This window comes from Narcine bancroftii, chromosome 5 (assembly GCF_036971445.1).
Source record: "Narcine bancroftii isolate sNarBan1 chromosome 5, sNarBan1.hap1, whole genome shotgun sequence".
Classification (NCBI taxonomy): Eukaryota; Metazoa; Chordata; class Chondrichthyes; order Torpediniformes; family Narcinidae; genus Narcine; species Narcine bancroftii.
This window is the reverse complement of record NC_091473.1, coordinates 4,504,207-4,530,266: the sequence shown is the minus strand read 5'-3', so window position 1 is coordinate 4,530,266 and position 26,060 is coordinate 4,504,207. Positions and strand designations below refer to the sequence as shown.

General features: G+C 42.8%; 2 protein-coding genes across 5 annotated transcripts in view; one reads left to right on the top strand and one right to left on the bottom strand.

The window, feature by feature from the left end:
- Nucleotides 1-89, bottom strand: part of twf2 (twinfilin-2) — a 168,235-nt gene extending 168,146 nt beyond the window's left edge. The window contains exon 1 of the mRNA XM_069936581.1: nt 6-89. The gene's annotated coding sequence lies outside the window, so the exon portion shown is untranslated. The remainder of the gene's footprint in view (nt 1-5) is intronic.
- A 97-nt stretch (nt 90-186) lies between these two features.
- On the top strand, nt 187-26,053 carry LOC138763044 (PAK4-inhibitor inka1-like). Of its 4 annotated transcripts, XM_069936587.1 has the most exons (4): nt 187-548; nt 2,702-2,876; nt 11,846-11,939; nt 25,048-26,053. In XM_069936587.1, exons 3-4 carry the CDS (start codon nt 11,892-11,894, stop codon nt 26,029-26,031), a joined length of 1,032 nt encoding a protein of 343 aa, XP_069792688.1. In that variant the 5' UTR covers nt 187-548; nt 2,702-2,876; nt 11,846-11,891; the 3' UTR covers nt 26,032-26,053. The 4 variants fall into 4 exon arrangements, with proteins under 4 accessions (XP_069792688.1, XP_069792690.1, XP_069792687.1 ...); XM_069936589.1 differs by lacking the exon at nt 2,702-2,876; XM_069936586.1 differs by lacking the exons at nt 187-548; nt 2,702-2,876; nt 11,846-11,939 and adding an exon at nt 20,865-21,011.
- Nucleotides 26,054-26,060: the final 7 nt, after the last annotated feature.

Here is a 26,060-nt window from a genome sequence, read left to right as displayed (position 1 = left end):
CGGACATTTGCCGGTTTAAAGCCCAGGTTTTTAATCTTCGGTTCCCTCTTAGCTCGGCGTAATTAAAGCGGCCGAACTCGCCGGCTCTGAGTGCGACTGACACCACCGCTGCACAATCACCGAGCGCCTGGCGGGGCGAAACTCCCGATTCGCCAATCCGTGCGCTCGAAAGGCGGGACTTCCGGTCGCAGCCGCTCCGAGTGAGACGCCGGGTTTCCCCAGCAACCGAACTGGGGCCGAAGGTGCCGGGGAACGGCGACGCGTCAAAGTTAACGGTGGTCAGATTGATCATAATATTCAGCCGCCGAATCTGTCCGATCTTACCGGGTATTCCAGTCTGGTGCGACATTGTGGAGACGCTGCTTTGGTTGCGAAGAGAGACGCCAACAGCAACGATGACGCCCGCAGCCTGCGGGAAACTGCCGCTGGGGGGTGGGGGGAGGAGCCGCGCAGCTGCAGATCGCTCTGCGCCAATGCCCTAGACAGCGACATCATGTGGCCATACGTGGTTATCGCTCTCACCTCTGCACAACAAACCTCTTCAAAAGGTTGGCTTCCTGAAAAAAAAATACTGGGGATTATGATAGACAACTTCAAGCAGAAAACAAATATAATTTCAGATTTGTTGTATCATGTAGGAAATTGAATTTAGCATATGATGCTGACACATTGTGTCAGTTCAACTGATCTAAACATGTTTTGCCGCTGATTTTCATGGGCACTCAGCATCTGAAGCCCCTCACATCAGTGTCCAACAATAGTCAGGCAGCATTGATGGATTCCAGTTGCCCTGATAACATGGTAGCAATGTCCCAGTGGGGGTGGCATGGTTGACATAGTGGTTAGCTCATCGCCGTTACAGCGCCAGCAATTGGGACTGGGGCTCCAATCCCACACTGACTGTAAGGAGCTTTCCCCAGAGTCTCCAGTTTTCTCCCACTGTGCGAAATGTTAATTGGGTGGCACGGACTCATGGGCCGAAATGGCCTGTTACCGTGCTGTACGTCTACACTTTAAAAAAATTTAAACATTTATGTTTGTCACTGACCGCACCAACATCGACAGGGAAGAAGTCCAAGTGCGAATGCAGAACATGAATTTTCAAAGACATGTTGCACTTCATGGTTTTGGATGCTTGAAGTAAGACTTAAAACATGACAAGAAAAAGGAGCGTGACAGGAAAATTTAAGGTGATTTTCGTGATCAGCAGCCCAAAATCATAAAATACACCCAGAAGTGTTTAAATTTAAATTTAGACATACAGCACGGTAACAGGTATTTCAGCCCACGAGTCCATGCCACCCAATTTACACCCAATTAACCTAAACTCCCAGTACATTTTGAAGGGTGGGAGGAAACTGGAGCTCCCAGGGAAAGCCCACGCAGACACAGAGAGAACATACAAACTCGTTACAGACAGTGCAGAATTCAAACTCCACTCCCAATCGCTGGCGCTGTAAAGGTGTTGCGCTGACCGCTAAGCCAACCGTGCCACCCAGAGTCTGATAACAATAGGAAAGAAAATGTCCTTAAATTCAGTGGTTCGTGTATTCAAGCCTGATGGAAGGGGAAGAAGAGAGTCTCAGACTCTTGAACAGACCTCTCATTAGGAAATGATGATCCTTTGATCTCACAAACCCCACCATATTCAGTTGAGTATGCATTTAGTTTTTGCACAGCACATACATATTGACGTGCTCGGACTGCACTTAGTATGTTTCTCACTGGTCTCAGTGCACATGACAACAAACAATTCAATTCAAATAGAAAACTAGTCTCCATTCTATATACATAGTGCCACCTAGTGTTGAACAGGGAGCATGGTTGATGTTACGGAGTCCAGAGGACCCCAAAGGCCAGCAGCAATAGATATGCACCACAACACAGAGTTACTTAAACAAAAGTAGTTTTTAATTATATTTGAACAAGAAAACAGAATTAAACTTTAACTTATTACTTAACCTACTTAATTCCCCCTCTAATACTAAGTGCAGGTGAATGTAATGTGTATATAAGCTTAGAAAAGTTCTTTGGATCACAGTTCAATGTCACTGGTTGCAGGCAATTCTTTACTGTGCACAGAATTTAGCATTAACAAAGTTCACCAGTCTTTGGTGCTTAACAGGCAAATGGTTAGCACTCAGGAGGGTTCTTGTTGGTTTTCAGAGAGAGATTCCTTTAGTTTCAGGACATCCACACCTGATTCCTGTTTAATCAGTCTTGCTGATGAAACTTGCCCCCTTCAGGGTTCTTCAGATGATCCTCCTTCTTTCAGGTCATCTTCCAGACAGGCAGTCTTCTCCTTTGACCAGACAGTCTTCCGAAGGTTTGCCGGCTTTGTCCTTCTGGAACTGATTTCTGTCTCCTTTCTCTCTCTTTCACACCCTCCCTCTCTGAGAGTAAAACTGTTCTCTCTCCATCCAAAAATCACATGCTCTCCCAGGCCAGCTGTATGCTGCAACTTCGTTGCTCTTTCAGCAAAAAGCACTCTGCAAAAGTCCTGCAAATATTCTGTGTTTTAAAATGTTTGTGTCCAAACTGCTCTAATAATTCCTCCCAAACTACTTCTAAATAGACTGTCACAGTTGAACACAATGAAGATAGGGTTGGGGGCTGGTGGAAGAAGATGGTGAAGTGTGGGTGAAGGTAGTGTCGGGAAAGATGATGATCTGGGTGAATTAGTTCTTTGTCTTAATTTCAGGAGTTTTCTGCCTGGATTTGATTAAGGAAACACGAGAGGAAGCAAAGGAACCCCTTGATTTGATGAAGAGAAGAGTCACAAGATTGATGCATAAATGGGTTGGCTGTTATTAAAAAGTATGAAGATACTTGGAGGCAGGAACAGGACATATCAGATTTCAGGTTTATTGTCAGAGGTACATTCATGACATCATATGGAACCCTGAGATTGTTTTTTTCCTATGGGCGAAGCAGAATTATTATTAATTGGTTGTGCAAAAAATAAACTGTACAGTGTAAAATACGATAACAAATAAAGATCTGTTAACAGATAATGAATGTGGACAAACTGACTGGTCAATACAGAGAGAACAAAAAGAAATTCAATGAAGTGCACAAGAAAGAGTCTTTAAATGAGTCCCTGATTGAATTTGTCGTTGAGGAGTATGGAGGGGTAGCAGCTGTTCCTGAACCTGACAGCAGTGAGAACAGAGCGTATGCTAGGTGGTGTGGATCGCTGCTGCTCTCTGACGACAGCATTCCCTGTAGATGTACTCAATAGTGGGGGAGAATTTTGCCTGTGATGTCCTGGGCTCTGTCCACTACCAGTTGGAGGGCTTTACAGTTAGGGGTATTGGTGTCCCAATCCCAGACCATGCACCATCCCAGACCATGCACCTATATTGAAATTTGCCAGGGTTTCTGGTGTTATACCAAACCTCCGCAAACTCCTGAGGAAGTAGAGGTGCTGACGTGCTTTCTTCATGATGCCATTAGTGTGTTGGGTCCAGGAAAGATCCTCCAAGATTGTGACTCCCAAGAACTTAAATTTGCTCACCCTCTCCACCTCTGATCCCCCAATGATCACTGGATTGTATATCTCTGGTTTTCCTTTCCTGGAGTCAACAATCAGCTCCTTAGTTTTGGTGACATTGAGTGCGAGGTTGTTGTTGGTGCCCCATTCAGCCAAGTGTTCAATCCCCCTCCTATTTGCTGACTCATCTCCTTCCTTTATACAACCCACTACCATGGTATCGTTGGCAAATTTGAAGATGGCGTTATTGTCATACCGAGTCACACAGTCGTAGGTGTAAAGTGAGTAGAGCAGAGGACTAAGAACACAGCCCTGTGGTGCTCCAGTACTGATGGAGATTGTGGAGGAGATGTTCTTACAAATCTTCACTGATTGTGGTCTGGAGTTGAGGAAATCTATGATTCATTTACATAGTGCGGTGTGTCTTTGAGTTTGCTGATCGGTTTTGAGGGGATGATGGGTGTTAAAGGCCGAACTGTAGTCAATAAAGAGCATCTTTACTGTCCAGGTGTTCCAGGGCTTTGTGTAGAGCCAGAGAAATTGCATCCACTGTAGACCTGTTTCAATGATAGGCGAACTGGAATAGACCCGTGTCACTGCTCAGACAGGAGCTGATCTGATTCATCCCCAGCCTTTCAAAACACTTCCTCACTGTTGATGTAAGTGTTACTGGTCGATGGTCATTAAGGCAGGTTACTGCACTCTTCGTTTCATTTAAAAGTTTTATAACATGAATACAATAAAGAATTACATTTAAAGAAAAATAGAAAAAAAAATTTAAAAAGGTATGATTACAATATTACATCAGAAAACTACACAAAATAACCCCCCCGTTAATTGTAACACAATATTAATAGTCTAACTTAAAATTAGTCCAACCCTCCCCCCAAAATAAAGAGTGAAGAGTTAATAAAATTGACATTATATATGAAAAAAAAATACCCACTTACAAAAAAAAAGAGATAAAACTTAACCTAAAAAAATTCTAACTACCACAAAAAAAATGTCAATACTAAAATATCACACTTAAACATATATTTAAATCAAACTTAAATGCATATAATTAGCAAACGGAGTCCACTTTAACTTCTAAAAAGACATCTTATCCTGAATTGAAAAAGATATCCTTTCCATAGTCAAACAAAATTTCATTTCCAAATACCACTTATCTAAAGTTAGTATATTTCTATCTTTCCAAGTAAGTGCTATACATTTCTTAGCCACGACTAAAGCTAAATAAATAAATGAAATCTGATAATCCTCTAAACCTAAATCGATTAATGATTGCATGTTCCCTAATAAAAATATATCGGGATCTAACACAAGATGGATATTATATAAACTGTTAAAAACAGATTGAATACCTTTCCAAAACTGTTGCAATCGATCACAAAGCCAAACAGTATGCAAAAAAAGTATTGGCCATCTGATCACATCGAAAACAAGAATCCAACTCTTCTTGATTGACACCTGTTTGAAACAAGTGGGAACCATGCCTTGATGGAGTGAGATATCGAAGAAATCTGTAAATACTTTGGTAAGTTGGTCAGCACAGGTCTTTAATACTCAACCAGGTTCTCCATCCAGGCCCAGATGTTTTCCTCGGATTCACTCTCCTGAAAGCAGCGCATGCATCATCCTCAGATATGGACAGGATGGGATCATCAGGGGATGTGGGAGTGAAGACGGGTGGTTCTTCACTGTTATTGTCATCAAATCGGCCATAGAATGCATTGAGTTCCTCTGGGAGAGAAGCTTTGCTGTCAGCTTCTTTGCAGATTTTTGTACAACCACGTGAAAGGAACAGATAGGTAGAATCATTGGTCATTGTAGCCTTTGCTATGTGGCTGTGAGGCCCAAATGAACTGCAAAGCAGACACTCCCAACCCATTCTAACTCAAGTGATGTCACATCCAGTGGTCTGGACAACCAAATCCAGAGCTCATCTTTAAATTACGCAGCAGTCAGGCGAGGCAGCATCGTTTCTCCCCAGGTGAAAACTAAATTTCAGATTGTAGTGAGGGGGATCTTCAGAGAGTGGTGGGAGGGTGGAACGAGCTGCCAGCTGAAGTGGTGAATGCGGGCTCATTTTAACATTTAAGAAAAAATTGGACAGGTACAAGGATGGGAGAGGTATGGAGGGCTGTAGACTGGGTGCAGGTCAGTGGGACTAGGCTGAATAATGGATTGGCACAAATTAGAAGGGCCAAAAGGCCTGTTTTCTCAAGTTGAAATTTATCTAATCCCAAACCTTTCAGAGTTTGCAAACTACCCAATAAAAATACTGTCGGATCTAAAGGTATTTTAATCTTATACAGGTATTCTAAAAACAATTCAATTTTCTACCAAAAAGATTGTATATGTATACATGACCAAACAGCATGAAAAAAAGTTCCAACTGAATTACCACATCTAAAACACAAATCTGATTCATAAAAACCATGCTTTTTAAATTTTTCAGGTGTTAAGTATAATTGATGTAAAAAATTATAGTTAATCATTGCATAACGTGCATTTATCAATCTAGTTACACTATCGTAACAGATATCTAACCAACCATCCTCAGAAAAAATAAAACCAATATCCGCTTCCCATTTACTTTTAGATCTATCCCAACACTTTTTATCCATACCATCCTGTAATATTTGATACATAGATGAAATATAACCCTTCTCTGGTACCTTCATAAGAAAAGTCTCAAATTTAGTCATTTCAGGTAAAATCATATCTCTATCAAACGTATGTTTTACCAAAGATCGAATTTGATAATAAAGAAACAAAGAATTCTTATCAATACCAAAACTGTCCCTCATCTGATCAAAAGATAAAAATTTACCCTCTTTAAAACAATCTCCCAAGTTTTCCACACCTTTAAATCTCCAATACAATAAACTTTGATTGTGTATTGAAAAAGAAATAAGTTGATTATTATACAATGGAGTCAAAGCCGATAATTCACCCCTAGAGCCTATCATTTTATTTTTCTTTATCCATAAATTCATTAAATGTTTTAGTATAGGCACATTATGATGCTGTAACAAATTTATATTCCATCTAAACAAAAATTGATATATTTAAAATTCAGAAAAATATTTGCCATCTCAATTTTGGCCCAACTAGGAGGCCGTTCCAAATCCATCAATGAACTAATAAATTTAAATTGGGCTGCTTCAAAATAATTTTGAAAATGTGGTAAATGTAATCCCCCTAACTCATATTTCCAAGTTAATTTATTCAAAGCTACTCTCGAAAATTTCCCCTCCATAAAAACTCCCTAACCATTTTATTCAAATCTCGAAAAAAAAATATTATCAAGTAAATACAGAATAGATTGAAACAAATATTGGATACGAGGAAAAATATTCATCTTAATTGAATTTATCCTACCCAATAAATTAATAGGTAAATCTTTCCATTTAATCAAATCAGTTTTACATGCCCAACCCAGTCCCTCTTTAATTTCATACTTTCTTTGACATTCAAATGTGTTTCTTGTAAAAAAGCAACATCAGTTTTCATTTTCTTAATATATGCCAAGACTCGCTTACGCTTGATTGGACTGTTTAAACCTCGAACATTAAAAGTAGCAAACCTCAATTTTGACATATCTACTATTGTTACTAAATACCAATAATATCTTTATATGAAAACTCAAATCAATGTTAAAATTCTATGCATCCTTAATGTGTTGAATCATTATTGTAAAGTTCTGTGTTCTTTCTGCCTCAACTCACAACCCAGTCTGAGATTATGTGTTCTACTTCCTGCATTGCTCTACTTACTGAAGCCTCCTGCATATGCAGATCGATAGTAAGGAGATCCATACCAGCGGAAATCTTGGACCAGGTTTTCTCTTCATCCATATCTACCCAACCTGTAATTATTTGGGAAGTAAAACTCGAAAGTCTGCAGATGCCGTGGTTGAAGTACAAACACAATGCTAGAGAAACTCAGCAAGTCAAACAGTGTCCTTTATTTTTTTTAAAAAACTATTTATTTAAAAAATCATTAGTAATAACACATCATATATACCATAAAGACAATTTTATATAAGTATATATAATAAAACAGTAAGAAAAAATAGAAAAATAAGATAAAAAAAGAATAATTTAAAAAATTTAAATCCCCACCCACCCTCCCACCCCATCAGCCAGCTCTCTTAAGGAAAGCCAAAAACATATAAACAGAAACTAAGAATATATAATAAATCAAAGTACATCTAAATGTATATATTCCAAATATAGTAACCACTTATTAACAAAAAAGAATAATTCTCATGCAAATTATATGTAATTTTTTCCATAACAATACAAGCTTTTAGTTCATTATGCCATCGCATTATGTGAATCACTATATTATCTTCCCAACACATTTTCGAGCAACAGACAATGCTAAGCGTACAAATACAATTTGAAATTTATCCAACCCTAAACCCTTTAAAGGAACCATATAAACCATTAAAAAAATGGATGGATCTAATGGTAACTTAATATCATACAATTTTTCCAAAATTAACCTAATTTCTTCCCAAAATGGTTGTACATTGGTCTTGTACACAAGACCAAACAGCATGTAAAAAAGTGCCACATCACATCTAAAACAAGAGTCTGAATGACTAAAACCATATTTTTTCAACTTCTCTGGAGTTAAATACAACTGATGTCAAAAATTATAATTAACCATTCCATACCGCACATTTGTCAATTTAGTTACCCTGTCATGACACATATCTGCCCAATAATCTTCTGGAAAACAAAAGTTAAATCATTTTCCCATTTAAGCTTAGACTTGTCCCATTCTGGTTTATCCATATTATCTTGTAACACATATTGCTTAACTGAAATATAACCCTTTTCTGGTATAGAAGAAATCAAAGCTTTCTCCAAAGCTTGAAGATGATAATAGACAAACAAAGAATTTTCAGCAATAACAAAATGCTCTTTCAATTAATTAAAAGAAAGAAACTGTCCTTCTACAAAACAATCCTGTAACATCTTTATACCCTTAAAATCCCAGCTCTTTAAATGATCATTAAATATTGAAAAAGGAATAAGCTGATTATTATAAGGGGGTTAAGACTGACAATTTAACTTTTGATCCTACAATCTTATTTTCCTTTGTCCATATCTTTAATAAATGTTTTAATATTGGCATATTATATTCCCGCAACAAATTTACATTCCATCGAAATATAAATCGATGCACTTCGACTTCAGAAATACAAGCCATCTCAACCTTAGTCCATCTTGGGGGTTGGTCCAAATGCATCAATCAACTAATAAACTTCATTAAGAAGTATTAAGATGAATATTTTTCCCCGTATTCAATATTTATTTCAATCCATACCATGCTCTCTTTCAAAGGGATTTTTTTAGGATCTAAATAAAGCTGTGAGAGAATTTTTATGGAAAGGTAAACTACCACAGGTAGCGTTATATAAACTTACCTAGAAGTATGCATTAGGTGGGCTTCAATTACTCCATTTTCAAAATCATTATGAAGCAGCACAATGTCCTTTATATAGCAAAGATAAAAATACAGAACTGACATTTTAGGCTTGAGCCCCTCACCAAGTTAGTTATTAATTTGGGAATTTTATGTCATTATTTGGGACTTGATGAGGGATGTAAGATCGAAACAGGCTGGGTTTATTCTCACCGGCATGTAGGAGGGTGAGAAGTTATATTATTGAGCTTTATAATGTTATGAGGACCTCAAATATGATAGGTAATCAGAGTTTTTATCCCAGGGTGGGAGAGTCTAGAATGAGAGGGCACAAGCTTAAGGAAAGAGAGAGACGAATAAGACCATAAGACTTAAACATAGGAGCAGAAATAGGTTATTCAGCCCATTGAGTTTTCCCCACCATTCAATCCTGAGTTGATCTACTTCCCCACTCAGCCTTCTCCCCATAACCTTTGATGCCCTGGCTAGTCAAGAACATATCAGTCTCTGCCTTAAATACACCATAACCGCCTGTGGCAACAAGTTCCCCATATTTACCACCACCCACTGGCTGAAAACATTCCTCCGCATCTCTGTTCTAATTGGACACCCTTCAATCCTGAAGTTGTGCCCTCTTATTCTAGACTCACCCACCGTGGGGAACAACTTTTCTACATCTACTCTGTCCATGCCTTTCAACATTCAAAATATTTCAATGAGATCCTCCCACCCCCCCCCCCCCCCCCCATCTCCTAAATTCCATCGGATGTTGAACACTCTCCAACACCAAAGGAGGTTTGAGGGATAAGTTTTTTATGTGGGGGGTAGCAATTATCTAGAACTAGATGTCAGAGGAGGTAGTAGATGCAGTTACAATGACAATATTTAATAGGTTTTTGGAAAGAGAGAATTACCACTTATTGGTAGTGCAAAAAATAAATTGTACACAGTGTAAATATGTAAACAAATAAAGAACTTTAAACAGATAGCAAATGTAAGCAAATTGACTGCGCAATACAGAGAGAACGAATGCAGGCAAATACGATTAGTATAAATAGGCATTGTGATCATTTTCTCCCCTCCATCTACATCTCCCACTCTCTAGAAAAGACATCCAACATATAAAGGGACCATTGCACCCAGACACACTCTCTTCTCCCTCCTCTCATCAAGGGATAGGGAGAAAATACGCAGCCACAGGCTTAAAGACATTTTCTTCCCTGCAGTCATCAGGCTTCTGAATGAACCCCACAACAGTGCTGTCATATTGCCCTTGCTTTGTTCAGACGGACCTCTTGTGCACTGTAACTCTTGTATTTGCACTTAACAAATCTGTGTGAATATTAGAGCTGACCTGTTTGACTGCTCGTGGAAGAATCCTTCTCGCTGTCATGTGATAAATAAATATATTATGGGTGGCTGCTGGCTGATCAAAGTCAGTGCTGGGCTACAAGATCTCCATGTGGCCGCTGAGAATTGTCCGACTGTTCAGGGCACCCTTCTTAAAACATTGTTTTCTAGCCAAAGACGATGTTTCAGACAGAGACTGTAAGTGGTGTAAGTTTCCAGGAGGGGAGTGCGGGCAGGGTGAAGAGAGAAGGGGTGGGGGGTGGGGGGGTAAAGAATAAGTGAGGTGGTAAATAATCTGAAACAGTCCATTGTGGTGACAATGACTCAGCCAGATGGCAATGTGACCCCTGGCTATTGGCATTTATCACCACATTACTTCCTATCTTTTAAGAAGCAGAATTAGATAAAATTTTGTGTATTACTGTCAAAAGGAGAAAACACCAATCTTGGAGTGACTGAAGATTCCAAAACAATAGGACATCGCAATTTAAGAGAAAACACGAGATCAGATCATTAATCTCATTAAATCACAGTTTCATCCTGTTCAGACAATGAGATGTATTTTCTGATGATATTTCATTTCACTAGATAAGCACCTGGCCTGTTAAAAATAACAAAGGTGTTAACTTACTTGGTGTCAGTAAAGGGTTTAGCAAACCAATAACAATAAATATGACAAAAACAGTAATATATCAATTAAAAATAACAAAGAGGCCCCAAAATAAAGTAAATCTTCAAGTAAGGTGACACGATTTAACGGGTACTCCTCCTTGTGACTCCTGGACTGAAGATAAAATGATGGTTGAAAAAAAATGAGGCAAAAGTCCAAATGCCCTGCGCTGTAACTGCAGTAACATTTAATTGACACCAGGGGGCAAAGAAAGCACGCTGGACTCTCACATCCAGTCTGAATTTTTAGAGCAGTGATTCTCAACCTTTTTCTTTCCACTCACATCCCACTTTAAGTATTCCTTATGCCATCGGTGCTCTGTGATTCGTAAGGGATTGCTCAAGTTGGGATGTGAGTGGGAAGGGAAGGTTGAGAACCACTGTTTTAATCGTCCCTAATTGACTCATTATGTGCACGGTTTCATAACTCCAAAGGAAATGGACTAATGACAATTTTTCTCAAGCAAAATATGTCAAGAATAATTGGGTCTAGAGCAGTGATTCTCAACCTTCCCTTCCCACTCACATCCCACCTTAAGCCATCCCTTACGAATCACAGAGCACCAAAGGCACAGGGATGACTTAAGGTGGGATGTGAATGGAAAGAAAAAGGTTGAGAACCACTGTTGTGGAGAAAATGAAATACTTTTTTCTTCAGTTTTAGAATTGGGGAGAATACAGGTTTATTTTGAAGCTAATTTGAAATGAATTTAATGAAACCGCAGCTCGCTACACACAAATTAGAATGTGCGATGTGGTTTAATAACACTTCTGTTTCATATTGTTTGTGGCAAGATTTAGTGTTAAGTATTTAATGTATTAAAAGTACAGATTATTTTTGCCTACTTTAACCAGGATTAATTTTATGAATTCAATTTCATGATACAGGTTAATGGTGCTTCCATCGTACAGTTTGTTGTGACTTTTATACTTGATGAGACTTCAGCTGATGAGGAAATCATTCAACACAGATGATCATGAGGTGCGCTTCTCTTTCACTTTTAAAAGTGTGAATTTTTGAAGTGGAGTGGCAGAAAGTACAACCCCTTCCTAAGCCAGTGACACTGCAAATAATAAAGTATTAAATGTCCCTTGAACAACCCAGAGTGGGCGGATATGTCTTTCCGTGAGATTGAGCTGACAAAATGAAAACAATCAAGTCGCAACACTTCACCTCCACACGCGCCATTCTCCTTCATCCACGTGGCTTCCCGTCTTGAGAGGTGTCAGGGCAAAGTTCCCATCAAGTTCAGCTCTGCAAACTCCACCTCCTCCTCAAGTCAGCAGGGAATATATCCAAGCTCTTTAAGAGCTGCCATTCAATGGAAAAAAGTTAAATTTATGAATAAGTTGGAGTTAAAAGTTATTTTCACTGCGGACAGATTAGGGAATAGGATGGGCAGAGACACCACAGGGAAGGGAACGGAAGATTTATCAACAACATTTTTAAAACCCCCTCCTGGCTGGAGGGAGTGATTATAGTGTAACTGTTTATCTAAGCAGATTCCATTTTAAATATATAGATTACAACAGGCAGTGTGGGCCAAATGGTTTTAACTTCTATAGCTCTAAGCATGCCCTTTTGAAGAACTGAATAAAAGGTATCTCTAATCGTCTCACACTGATAACGAACTAAAAAGGAAACAAAAGTAGCTGAAATAAGAAAATTAATTGTCAATTCTTACAGTGCGTGCTTAAGCTTGCTCTGCCTTGTAAGGGCATGAGTTAGTTAGGCCAGCAAACATTTTGTTCAAGGGTCCAATGCAGTTAAATTCGGTACTGCCAAGAGCTGAGACTAACAGGTAACGAGATGTTGCGGCCCCAGTCCGCAACATTTTCACCAGATCTCATTTTCCTCCTCCTCTCTGTCTCCTTTCATCATTTCCTTAAGTATTTTTTAGAATATTAGGGTGGCATGGTTGGCGTAGCAGTTACAGCACCAGCGACCGTGGCCAGAGTTCGAATCCCGCACTGTCTGTAAGGAGTTTGTGCGTTCTCCCCCTATCGACATAGGTTTTCCCCCCAGAACCTTGCTGTTAGATCCCTTGTTATCTTTTTATCTTCAGCCATTAGGTAAATACCTTCAGCAAACCTCAGGGATTTATATTGAAAACATAAGTGGTCACAAACGCCTGGAATGCGCTGCTAGCCACTGTAGTGGAGACAAGAACCGTAGGATCTTTTAAGAGACTATTGGAACTGAGAAACATTGAGGGTTATGAAGTAGAGAAATTCTTGGCAGCTGTTAGAGTAGGTTATTAGGTTCTGTTCTATGTTATACAAGTACCAAGAGGAAGACATAACTTTTATGTACCTAGTGCAATGATATCACACCCTACAATCCTGCTTCATATTTATTCTATTCACCCATGTGCATTGCTTTGAGATAGACTAATATATTTTGACATACAATATGTATTTTACAGAGACTAAAAATCCCCACATATACAAAAGCAATCCTGTGAATCTAATTCCTGTAAATGTCACAATTACATCTCCTGATATTCTTTCTAAATCTAATTATGCACCTCTTCCTCACTTCCTTTTAGCCCACCTTAAAGAGTAGCTCTTTGACCACCTTTTGACCATCTACATTTTAACTCCAGATTTTATTCAATTAATTGAATTTAAATTTGCCAGCTGTCCAGTGGGATTTTAATTAGTTTCCCCATATCATGTTCTTGTACAATTACAATATTTAAAATACATTTGGATGGATACATGGATTTACCTCAAAATATAAAATTATGTCACCTTTGCTCTACACCAATTAATCTCTCTGTGTAACTCTGCACCTTTGCACTGTGCCTTGCTTGTACTATGATTGAAATGTCTACTAGTTTGCTAGCAAAACAACTTCTATCACTGCATCTTGATTAAGTTCTTGGGAGTCATTATCTCAGAGGATCTTTCCTGGGCCCCACACACCAAAGGCATCATGAAGAAAGCACGTCAGCGCCTCTACTTCCTCAGAAGTTTATGGAGGTTTGGTATGACACCAGAAACCTTAGCAAATTCCACAGAGGTGTGGTTGAAAGTATGGTCACCAGGTGCATCACGGTCTGGTATGGAAACACCAATACCCTTGAGTGTACGGCCCTCCAAAAGGTAGTGGACACAGCCCAGTACTGGGTACATCTACAGGGAATGCTGCCGTCAGAGAGCAGAAGCAATCATCAAGGATCCACACACCACCCAGCACATGCTCTGTTCTTGCCGCTGCCATCAGAAAAGAGGTGTAGGTGCCACAAGACTCACACCACCAGGTTCAGGAACAGCTGCTACCCCTCCACCATCAGACTCCTCAACAACAAACTCAATCAGAGACTAATTTAAGGAACCTTACTTGTGCACTTGATTGATTTTCTTTTTGTTCTCTCTGTATTGCACAGTCAATTTGTTTACATTCGCTACCTGTTTACAGTTCTTTATTTGTGTACATGTTTACACTGTGTACAGTTTATTTTTATGCACTACCAATTAGTCGTAATTCTGTCTGGCCTGCAGGATAAAGAATCTCATGTAAATATTCTGACAATAAATCTGAAACATGTGACAATAAACTTGACACATGATCGATGTCACTAGATCAGTAACAACCATTATTTCAAAATTATCTTTAGTATAACCTTGCTTTGTCTGCAAGACATTCCTACCCTCTTTATTCTTATTTCCACTGTTACCTCTCACAGTTGTCTTTTGCTCACTCAAATACTTCTATCCATGAACAGAATCATTTTAGAGCCCAAATGGGCCCTATTTATCCTTAGTCTTGTGTATCGAATCCCTTACCAGTCATGACCCAACTTCTAGTTTCAAGTTCCTTAAATGAAACATATTCAAAAGGGGAACTTTAAATCAGACAGTACTTTTGGGATTTTGGGAAGTGAAAGAAAGATTTGTGAATCATTGTATGTGGGTTTGGAGACCAGACAGGGTGCTGGAAATTAAAGGTCCTTACCAGTTGTGCTTCGAGTGAACTGGTATCATTTTAAATAAATACTCTGAAGATTGAGTGTCTACACTTCTTTTACATCCATCACTGTTGCATTTTAGGGGGTGAGATGTGATAGCTTGTAAAATGTTATCTCTCTACATTCAAATTGGTACATCTCGCTTAATTTTCATCCGATAATTAATAGATTTCACTGGACAACACTATTTTTTTAAAGAATTGCTTCCTGAAAGAAAATTGGGGATTACGATCAACAACTTCAAGATGAACACAAAGTTAATTTCACATTTGCTGAAGTTGGAAAAACATTAACTTTGGTTGACTTTAACATGTTTCATTGCATAATGGTGCTGAGCCAAGCTCTCAGGTTGACTGCACACGTTGCACAACAAAGTGAGGATTCCATGGTTTGTCTTGGCCACCAATTTGACAACCGAAGTAGAGATTATAGCCATGCTGTGTCTTTGAGCCTTAAATGTACGCTCGACAGAATGTAATAGGATGTATTGCAGCTGTTGTGTCATTAATGAGACATTTCTGCTGTTTTGAATCTTCTTGAAGGCAATAAATGCTTTGTTAAGTACACTCACTGTGCTATTGCCTGAAGAACATGTGCATCAACATGCAATCAATATCAATGTAATGAACAGCATCTGTACATGTGAGCTGCTTTTAAAGCCTGTCTACATTTATCCTGACTAAGCCTGCCCAGGCCTAACACAACATTTGCATGCACCTGCATTGAGTGGATGCCCAGGCAAGCTTGCACTGACCAAAATGGCTCACTTTGTGGGCAATATACTAGTTGACAAAATATGACAGGAAATCACAAAAATAGGTTATATCATGGGGGGCACAGTTGGTGTAGCAGTTAGCACAACACCTTTACAATGCCAGCAATCAGGATGGGGTTTCAAATCCCACGCTGTCTGTCAGGAGTTGGTACATTCTCCCCATGTCTGCATTTGTTTTCCCCAGGGTCTCCAGTTTCCTCCCACTGTTCAAAACATACAGGGGGTGTAGGTTAATTGGGTATACATTGGGTGGCACAGGTTCATGGGCAGAAAAGGTGTGTTACCAAGCTGTATGTCTAAAAATTTTTTAAAATCTGAAAAACAGTATATGATAGGAAATTTTTTAAGATGCTTTTCATGACCAGCAGCCCAAAATCTATAAAACACACCCAAAAATGTTCAGGACGAAAAAGCTTCACTGTCCAGTGTTTTCAATCCAACTGCCTCAGAAGGCTATGTAGACTCCTGTCATGTTCAACAACCCAATTGGCCCTTCCTGCACACTGACCATCCCTCCTTGGAGTGAGAGATCTGAAAGTGACAGAGTTCAGCGTTGGAGCAGACTATGCATTGAGAAGAAAGATTTAAGCCGATCAACAAGCTTGGTCAACAGGTTGCCTTATATAGCAGACACTTATATTTGCAATAGTCCTAAGAGTAAACTCTTTGCACAGTAAAACTTAGAAGATAGAACAGAGAACCTGACAGCTCTTCGGACCAAAGTGTTGTGCTGACCTTTACAAACCTACTCTACAAACAAAACTTTCCCTACCTCACACCCATAACCATCTAGTCCAGTCATTCTCAACCTTTTACTTTTCACTCACATCCCACTTTAAGTAATCCCTATGCCATCGGTGCTCTGTGATTCATAAGGGATTGCTTAAGGTGGGATGTGGGTGGGAAGGAAAGGTTGAGAATCACTGCTCTAGACCCAATTGTTACTGAAATATTTTGCTTGAGAAAAATTGTCATTGGCCCATTTCCTTTGGAGTTCTGAAACCGTGCACATAACGAGTCAATGAGGTACGATTAAAAAGTGGTTTTCAAACTTTTTCTTTCCACCCACATTCCACCTTAAGCAATCCCTTACTAATCACAGAGCACCAATAAAGTGGGATGTGAGTGGAAAGAAAAAGGTTGAGAACCACTGCTCTAGTACCTGCGCAACAATCCTTAAATGGCCCTATTGTTCCAGCTTCCATCATCAATTGTATTCCAGGCACCCACCACTCTCTGCGTCACAAAAAAAACCTTACCCCTGACGTCTCCCCCAAACTTTCCTCCCCTCCCCTTGTTTGTACATGAGTTTGCTCGCCTGGGACAATTTGCAAAAAAGACAGATTTCCCACAGTTGTGACAAAGTAGGCTCCATTTGTGACATGTAATAGATACCTTATTCTTTTTCTTTCTTTGGCTTGGCTTCGCGGACGAAGATTTATGGAGGGGGTAAAAAGTCCACGTCAGCTGCAGGCTCGTTTGTGGCTGACAAGTCCGATGCGGGACAGGCAGACACGATTGCAGCGGTTGCAAGGGAAAATTGGTGGGTTGGGGTTGGGTGTTGGGTTTTTCCTCCTTTGCCTTTTGTCAGTGAGGTGGGCTCTGCGGTCTTCTTCAAAGGAGGTTGCTGCCCGCCCAACTGTGAGGCGCCAAGATGCACGGTTTGAGGCGTTATCAGCCCACTGCCGGTGGTCAATGCGGCAGGCACCAAGAGATTTCTTTAGGCAGTCCTTGTACCTTTTCTTTGGTGCACCTCTGTCACGGTGGCCAGTGGAGAGCTCGCCATATAACACGATCTTGGGAAGGCGATGGTCCTCCATTCTGGAGACGTGACCCATCCAGCGCAGCTGGATCTTCAGCAGCGTGGACTCGATGCTGTCGACCTCTGCCATCTCGAGTACTTCGACGTTAGGGGTGTAAGCGCTCCAATGGATGTTGAGGATGGAGCGGAGACAACGCTGGTGGAAGCGTTCTAGGAGCCATAGGTGATGCCGGTAGAGGACCCATGATTCGGAGCCGAACAGGAGTGTGGGTATGACAACGGCTCTGTATACGCTCATCTTTGTGAGGTTTTTCAGTTGGTTGTTTTTCCAGACTCTTTTGTGTAGTATTCCAAAGGCGCTATTTGCCTTGGCGAGTCTGTTGTCTATCTCATTGTCGATCCTTGCATCTGATGAAATGGTGCAGCCGAGATAGGTAAACTGGTTGACCGTTTTGAGTTTTGTGTGCCCGATGGAGATGTGGGGGGGCTGGTAGTCATGGTGGGGAGCTGGCTGATGGAGGACCTCAGTTTTCTTCAGGCTGACTTCCAGGCCAAACATTTTGGCAGTTTCCGCAAAGCAGGACGTCAAGCGCTGAAGAGCTGGCTCTGAATGGGCAACTAAAGCGGCATCATCTGCAAAGAGTAGTTCACGGACAAGTTTCTCTTGTGTCTTGGTGTGAGCTTGCAGGCGCCTCAGATTGAAGAGACTGCCATCCGTGCGGTACCGGATGTAAACAGCGTCTTCATTGTTGGGGTCTTTCATGGCTTGGTTCAGCATCATGCTGAAGAAGATTGAAAAGAGGGTTGGTGCGAGAACACAGCCTTGCTTCACGCCATTGTTAATGGAGAAGGGTTCAGAGAGCTCATTGCTGTATCTGACCCGACCTTGTTGGTTTTCGTGCAGTTGGATAATCATGTTGAGGAACTTTGGGGGACATCCGATGCGCTCTAGTATTTGCCAAAGCCCTTTCCTGCTCACAGTGTCGAAGGCTTTGGTGAGGTCAACAAAGGTGATGTAGAGTCCTTTGTTTTGTTCTCTGCACTTTTCTTGGAGCTGTCTGAGGGCAAAGACCATGTCAGTGGTTCCTCTGTTTGCGCGAAAGCCGCACTGTGATTCTGGGAGAATATTCTCGGCGACACTAGGTATTATTCTATTTAGTAGAATCCTAGCGAAGATTTTGCCTGCAATGGAGAGCAACGTGATTCCCCTGTAGTTTGAGCAGTCTGATTTCTCGCCTTTGTTTTTGTACAGGGTGATGATGGTGGCATCACAAAGATCCTGAGGCAGTTTACCTTGGTGTCAACAAAGCTTGAAAAACTCATGCAGTTTGGCATGCAGAGTTTTGCCGCCAGCCTTCCAGACTTCTGGGGGGATTCCATCCACACCTGCTGCTTTGCCACTTTTCAGTTGTTCGATTGCCTTATATGTCTCATCCAGGGTGGGAACCTCATCCAGCTCTAGCCTTAGGGGCTGTTGAGGGAGCTGGAGCAGGGCGGAATCTTGGACTGAGCGGTTGGCACTGAAAAGAGATTGGAAGTGTTCTGACCATCGGTTGAGGATGGAGATCTTGTCGCTGAGGAGGACTTTGCCGTCTGAGCTGCGCAGCGGGCTTTGGACTTGGGGTGAGGGGCCGTACACAGCCTTTAGAGCCTCGTAGAAACCCCTGAAGTCGCCAATGTCCGCGCTGAGCTGTGTTCGTTTGGCGAGGCTAGTCCACCACTCATTTTGGATCTCCCGGAGTTTGCGCTGAAGATGGCTGCATGCGCGACGGAAGGCTCGTTTCTTCTCTGGACAGGACGGCTTTGTAAGGTGAGCCTGGTGGGCAGCTCGCTTCTTTGCCAGCAGCTCCTGGATTTCCTGGCTGTTTTCGTCAAACCAGTCCTTGTTTTTCCTGGAGGAGAAGCCCAGTACCTCTTCAGTGGATTGCAGTATGGTAGTCTTCAACTGATCCCAGAGGGTTTCAGGGGACGGGTCCGTGAGGCGCCTCCTGTTGGAGCTCTGCACAGAACAGCGACTTGTCATTACAAACACCCTTTTTCAGCAGAGGGACCGCCTGAAGACCACCTGGATGCATCCCCGATCCAAACACTGGCACCTCCTGGACTACATCCTGGTGCGAGAAAGTGACAAACAAGATGTGCTCCACACCAGGGTCATGCCTAGCGCGGAATGCCACACTGACCACCGGCTGGTTCGCTGCAAGCTCAACCTTCACTTCAAGCCAAAGCCCAGGAACAGTAAAGCCCCCAGAAAGAGGTTCAATGTTGGAAACCTGCAGTCAGACGAAGCGAGAGGAAACTTCCAGGCAAACCTCAAAGCAAAGATACCTTATATTCAACAATTAAAATCCTCGTTGATCAATAAAAATATTGGCGATGAATACGGAGAACATATTAAATATACATTGCAGATTGAAAGGATATTTTGCCACTTCGATGAACAAAGCTGGGGGTGGTCTAATACCCCCCCCCCCCACACACACACAATTACCCCCTCGCACCCCATGCTCAGGCGCCCTCAGCTCCACTCCTCGGCGCGCCCCTTGATCTGGAAGCGTTGCAGAAAGTTTTGTTTTGGAAAGCTCCCTGGGCTTTTCCCAGAGCTCGGGAGGCAAAGCGACCAGCATCGGGGACTTCACCCGGAATCTTCCATTGAAACCCCCTCCAGGCTGACCAGGCACTGCATGAGGACCAGACACGGCGCGCTTCCCCAGACTCATCTCTGCACGTCGGAGGATAAGCGCTCGGGAATCCCCAGACTCCAGCCAGACGGCGTCAAGTCCGACCTCCACGTTTCCTCCCCCTTGCTCTCCCTCCCTCCAGCTTCTCCTATCAGAGAGACACCCTTCTTTGTCCCCATCACTTCTTTCTCTCCCCCCTCACCCCGCCCTACTACCCCTGATCCGTTAGGGGTATACGGGGGGGGGGGGGGGGATACAGATGACCCCTTCTCATTCCCAACCTCCAGCCCGATTCCCTTCCTTAACGGAGTTTTCCGACCACGTTTGGGTATCGCCCCCGCATCTGCAGCCCTGTCTCACGCGAAGCCCTGCCCGCCCGCGTCGGGCTTGCAACAAGGCGTTTGTTGCAACAGTGCGACGATTCCCGCGCCCGCTCCGGAAGGGTTTAGCGCGCTTCATTTGCACGGTTTAATAAACTTCAGAAGAAAGTGCTTGGGATCCGCACGTGCATGTTTTGAGGGCCCTGGGTTGACACTTGGCGCGGTGTCAGCTTTTCCACGTTGATGTATTCTGGGGGAAGGTGACAGAGAGCCTGATATTTCCCTCCAGAGGGCGGACCTGCGTCCTGATTTGCTGCTTTCGAAACAGGGTGGGTTTGACGAGGGAGGTTCCTGCCGGAGTGGAGGCGAGAGCGTGCCCGGGCTTTAAAATAAAACTGAGACAGAGGGGAGGGGAGAGAGGAGCGGAGCCGAGCAAGTATCGCACCCCAAATGTAACTGGTCGGCAGGGGTGGGGGGTGGGCGCCACGGCAATGCAGGACACCAAGCTGGATGATTTCATTTGCCATCTCCGGAAAGAAATGGTGAGTTCGGGAGACGTCTAATTTCTCGTGTGGACTCCCCCCACCACCCCTCCCGAATGCCCAGTGACGGGGTGGGGAGAGTTGATGTTTGAAAGGGGGGTTTCTGTAGAGTGGGTGCAAGGTTTCAGACTGGCCGGGGTGACTGTCACTCGGGAGCTCCGAGTCCGTCCCGTCAGTTCCCAAACTTGAGCCCACCACTAAAATAGTTGGCCTTCCGAGAATCTGGGACGTGTATGGAAACCTCGGGGCAGACGTGCTCGGGAAATAGTCGGATGTATTCACGGCATCCGAGGAACCCTGACATCGGCCGGACAGCCGGGGTTTTTAATACAGAGCCCGTTCACATCAGCAGCTTTGAAGCGGGGCTGGGGGAAAGAATGCAGAGGCTTCCCCCTTTGTGAAGGCAGGTGAGTGTCCAGGTGCCTCGCCGGCGCGGTTTACAAGTTCCTACCTGCCCGCCGTTTTAATGCTGCAGACGCTGGAATGTTTCAGTGGAAGGAGCGCCTTGAGCTTTCTCTTACTAATCAAAAGCAAGGAGGGCGATGTTTACTTGGAGAAGGAGCCCAGGACCCCCCCCAAGAGATGCCTTTCCCTCCCGAGCTTGCCTTCAACTCCCTGCAATGTTTGAACAGTGGTGTTCAAACTTTTTCTTTTCACTCACATCCCACCTTAAGTAATCCCTGTGCCGAGCCATACATGAAACACAATAGAGAAATCCTACCGTGGACTTCCACCACCTAAAGTGACAGCAGAAGATAATGAAAAGAACTGACTCAGTAAAATTTCTTGTTTATTTTATTAAGTGACAACATTGTTTAACGGGTTTAATGTATCTTATAGATTGAACTTCAAATAATTGGGGAGGGGGAGAAAATGACACTGTATATATTCAAGAGAAAAAAATGTCTATATGTATCTTGGTCAGTGTGGTTTATAGTGTGAAAACTAAAAAAAAGTAATCCCTGTGCCATGGGCGCGCTGTGATTAGTCAGGGGGGTGGCTTAAAGTGGTCTGTGAGTGGGTAGAAGACCACTGTTCCATCAGTGGTCGGAGAAGGCAAACGCTGGCGCACGTTAATTGTTGGTAGACGGCTGCTTTCTTTATATATACCTTCCCGTTGGTGCCTGTTTCTTGCCTGGGATATTGGTGGGGCATCAGTTTGTGCGGCTTACGAGTAAGGAGTGCGGTTTGGCCATTCTGGGGTCAGTAAAGCGAGCCACGACTGAGATGGGCTGGGGACCCATCACGGTGCAGTGACCTCCAGGGTCACCAGAGGGAGCCTGTTAGTCACTTCTCCAGCCAAGACAACCAATAACACCTGAGATTCCTCTGCTTGGAACGATGGTTTGGAGGAAGCCATCGCAAGGCCAGAGTTTCTAGATGCTTCAATGAATGTAGGACAGTTCCAATTCCCTCCATCTCTTCTATACAACATGTTGGTTAGGCCACTTAACACAGAACAGTGAAACATATGAATAGGCTCCTCTGCACCAGATTAAACCAAATCTCTTCTGCTTGCATATCATCTGTATCCCTCCATGTTCATGTGTCTATCTTGAAGCCTCTTAAACACTGGAAACTTCTTCCACCGCTACTGCATAACCCATTCCTCTGTGCAAAAATAAACTTGCCCTGCACATCTCCTCTAAACTTGCCCCACCTCTCACCTTCAATCTCTGCCCTTTATTATTTGATACTGTTGTGAAAAAAGTTGACCATCTACCCTATTGTAATTTCAGAAACTTTCTTAATTTGATAAACTTTTATCAGGTTTCCTCTCTGGCAGAGAAACGCTGGAGCATTGTGTGCAGTTCTGGCTGTCATGCCACAGGAAGGATGTGATTAAGGTAGAGAGCACACAGAAAAGATTCCTGGGGATGTGGGCTTGATTTCTAACAAGAGATCAGAGAGGCTGGGTCGAGCAAAAGAGGCTGAGGTGTAACCGGAGGGAAGCCAATATAATTGAGGGACTTAGATATAATCATAATCTTTTATCCCCAGGGCAGGAGAGTCTAAAATGAGAGGGGAAAAATTTAAAGATGATCGGAGTGGCAAGTGTTTCACACAGAAGGTGGTAAGTATGTGGAACAAGCTGCCAGAGGAGGTGGTAGAGGAATGTTCAATTAAAATGTCAACAAAAACTTTTGGACAGGTACATGTATGAGTTAGAGCAGTGGTTATCAAACTTTTTCTTTCCACTCACATCCCACCTTAAGTAATCCCTATGCCATCTGTGCTCTGTGATCAATAAGGGATTGCTTAAGGTGGGATGTGGGTGGAAAGAAAAAGTTTAAAAGCTTCTTGTTTAATCGTACATAATTGACTCGTTATGTGCACGGTTTCAGAACTCCAAAGGAAATGGGCCAAAGACAATTTTTCTCAAGCAAAATATTTCAGTAACAATGGAGTCCAGAGCAGTGGTTCTCAACCTTCCCTCCCCACCCACATCCTACCTTAAGCCATCCCTTACTCATCGCAGAGGACCGATGGCAGAGTAAATGAGATACGAACAAGAGGACATTGGTTATGGGTGAAAGGGGAAAAGTTTATGGGGAACTTCTTCACACAGAGTGGTAGGAGTGTGGAACGAGCTTCCAGCTGAGGTGGTGAATGCAGAGGGCTATGGACCAGGCACAGGTCGGTGGGATTAGACAGAAAAATGGTTTGGCAAAGACTAGAAGGTCCGAAGGAGCTTGTTTCCATCCTGTAGTGTTCTATTTATATATATATATATATATGAGCAACTGGAGGTCAAAATGTTATCCTAGCATCAGTATGGGAATGGGAATGGTGATTATTAACTGTATCAGTGGACTTGAATGGTTCTCTTAGCAAAGTTTCATGCAATAACCTGGGTGAACAGAGTCAAAACTGGCCATTCTTCCTCAAGTTTGATCACCCAGTCATTCCGTCACAGGATCTGTCCCAACTTCACTATCTCTCTGGCTTACCCTTTTAGATCCACATCTCTAACAGAAATCTCATTAATCAAACAAATGCTTTGTGGGACAGAGTTCTACACTGCCCCCATCCTTGGTATTGGACGTAAAGATGGACATGTACATACCATGGATAACTAGAGTTAGAACAGATGAAAGGTATTCGTATATGCGAATCAATGTATTATGTTAACAGGTTACACAACTATCTGCACACAGAGGCATATAGACATCCAGAGGCTGAGTTCATTTAATATATCAAAACCCTTTCCTTTTACATTTTTACTCTTCAATGTAGTGTGGTTGAAGGCCTAAGCTGCTCCAATAACTCTTTCCAAACTCTGAGCACCACCAGGAGAAGAAAAAGCAGGAGGTATATGAAAACACTGTGCAATACCCAGACGTGGTGGAGAAACTCAGCAGGTTATGCAGCACCCACAGGAAGTAAAGGGTGACCAATGCTTCAGGCCTGATACCACCAGCTGCACCCTGGGCTGTTGTCACTGCCCTTCATGGTTGCAGAGTCTAAATCAGTGGTCCTCAACCTTTATCTTCCCACTCACATCCCACTTTAAGTCATCCCTGTGCCATTAGTGCTCTGTGATTAGTAAGGGATGGCTTAAGGTGGGATGTGAGTGGGAAGGGAAGGTTGAGAATCACTGCTCTAGACTCAATAGTTACTGAAAAATTCTGATAGAGAAAAATTGTCATTGGCCCATTTCCTTTGGAGTTATAAAACTGTGCACAGAACGAGTCAATGAGGGACGATTAAAACAGGGGTTTTCAAACTTTTTCTTTCCACCCACATTCCCACCTTAAGCCATCCCTTACTAATCACAGAGCACCGATGGCGCAGGGATGGCTTAAAGTGGGATGTAAGTGGGAAGAAAATGGTTGAGAAGCACTGGTCTGAATTATGGATCTGGCAGTGGTTCTGTGAGGTTAGTGTCACCAGAAGCACTCAATGGTTCTGGAAGTCAGATCACTACCGGGTTCAGAATGAGCAAAATGTTCCAGCAAAGCTTAGATCTGGGAAAGTGATTCTCGTTTTGCCAATAACAAACACTTCAATAAATAGTTTCTTTTCCTTTCCACAGATAAACATGAAGGAGGCGGGGGCTTGTCTTCGAGATCAAATGCAGTGCATGATGCAGGCTCTGCACGATCTGAAGCAGATTCACAACATCGGCAGCCTGAGCCAGAAGGGAGAAGAGGAGCAGAGACCCCTGCCTCTTCCCATGGACAGGACCTCCCACAGTTTCACCTCAGACATCTCCGAGTCGGACACATATGACTCTGCGTGCTGCCTGGCATCTCCCAGGAGTGAGGGGGAAGGTAGCCCCTCTGTCTTTGCGTCGCACTCCAGTGAAAGAAGCTTGGAGTTCGACTCGGGTTATTCAGAGGCATCTGGACCTACGTTGACAAAGGCAGCGCGTGTTGGAAGCTCGCCATGCCTGAGGGAGAACAGACTTCCCCCAGTTGGGATTTTACGAAACAAGATTGGCCTTGGGCCAAACAAGAAAATAAGACCAAAGTCTACCTCTGATGTTTATTCAGAACAGCCCTCTTGGAAGATTTTTGATTATGCAGATCCAAACGACTGGACAGTGAATCTGCTTTCCCAGAGCAGGAACAGGCAGCCCTTGGTACTGGGAGACAACTGCTTTGCTGACCTGGTGGAAAACTGGATGGATCTACCGGAGGAGATGGACGAGGCGGCAGAACCAAGGGGGAAGGAGCACCCCAGCAGATGGCTGGGGAAGCCTCACGAGTTCATCCTGAACTTCCCCGGGAACATCAGGCGCAAATTGGCCAACATCTCCAGGTCCGACAGGTCAAAGAGTGCAGATCCGAAGCACCACATCAGCAGGGACAACAGCCATGCACACATGCTATCAAAGAGACTCTCTTGTCCGACAAATTTGGCTAATTACATGCCAAAGTTCTCTTATCTCCATCGTTCTCACTCTAGCCTGCCCCAGACGCAAGAAGCATCAACAGACTTTGATAAATTCATTGCTTTGATGAAAAGCAGGAGTAGGAAACCAATTATTTGCAAGGACACTATTAGTTATGTATAGAATAAACAAAATGAACACTGAATCTTTGC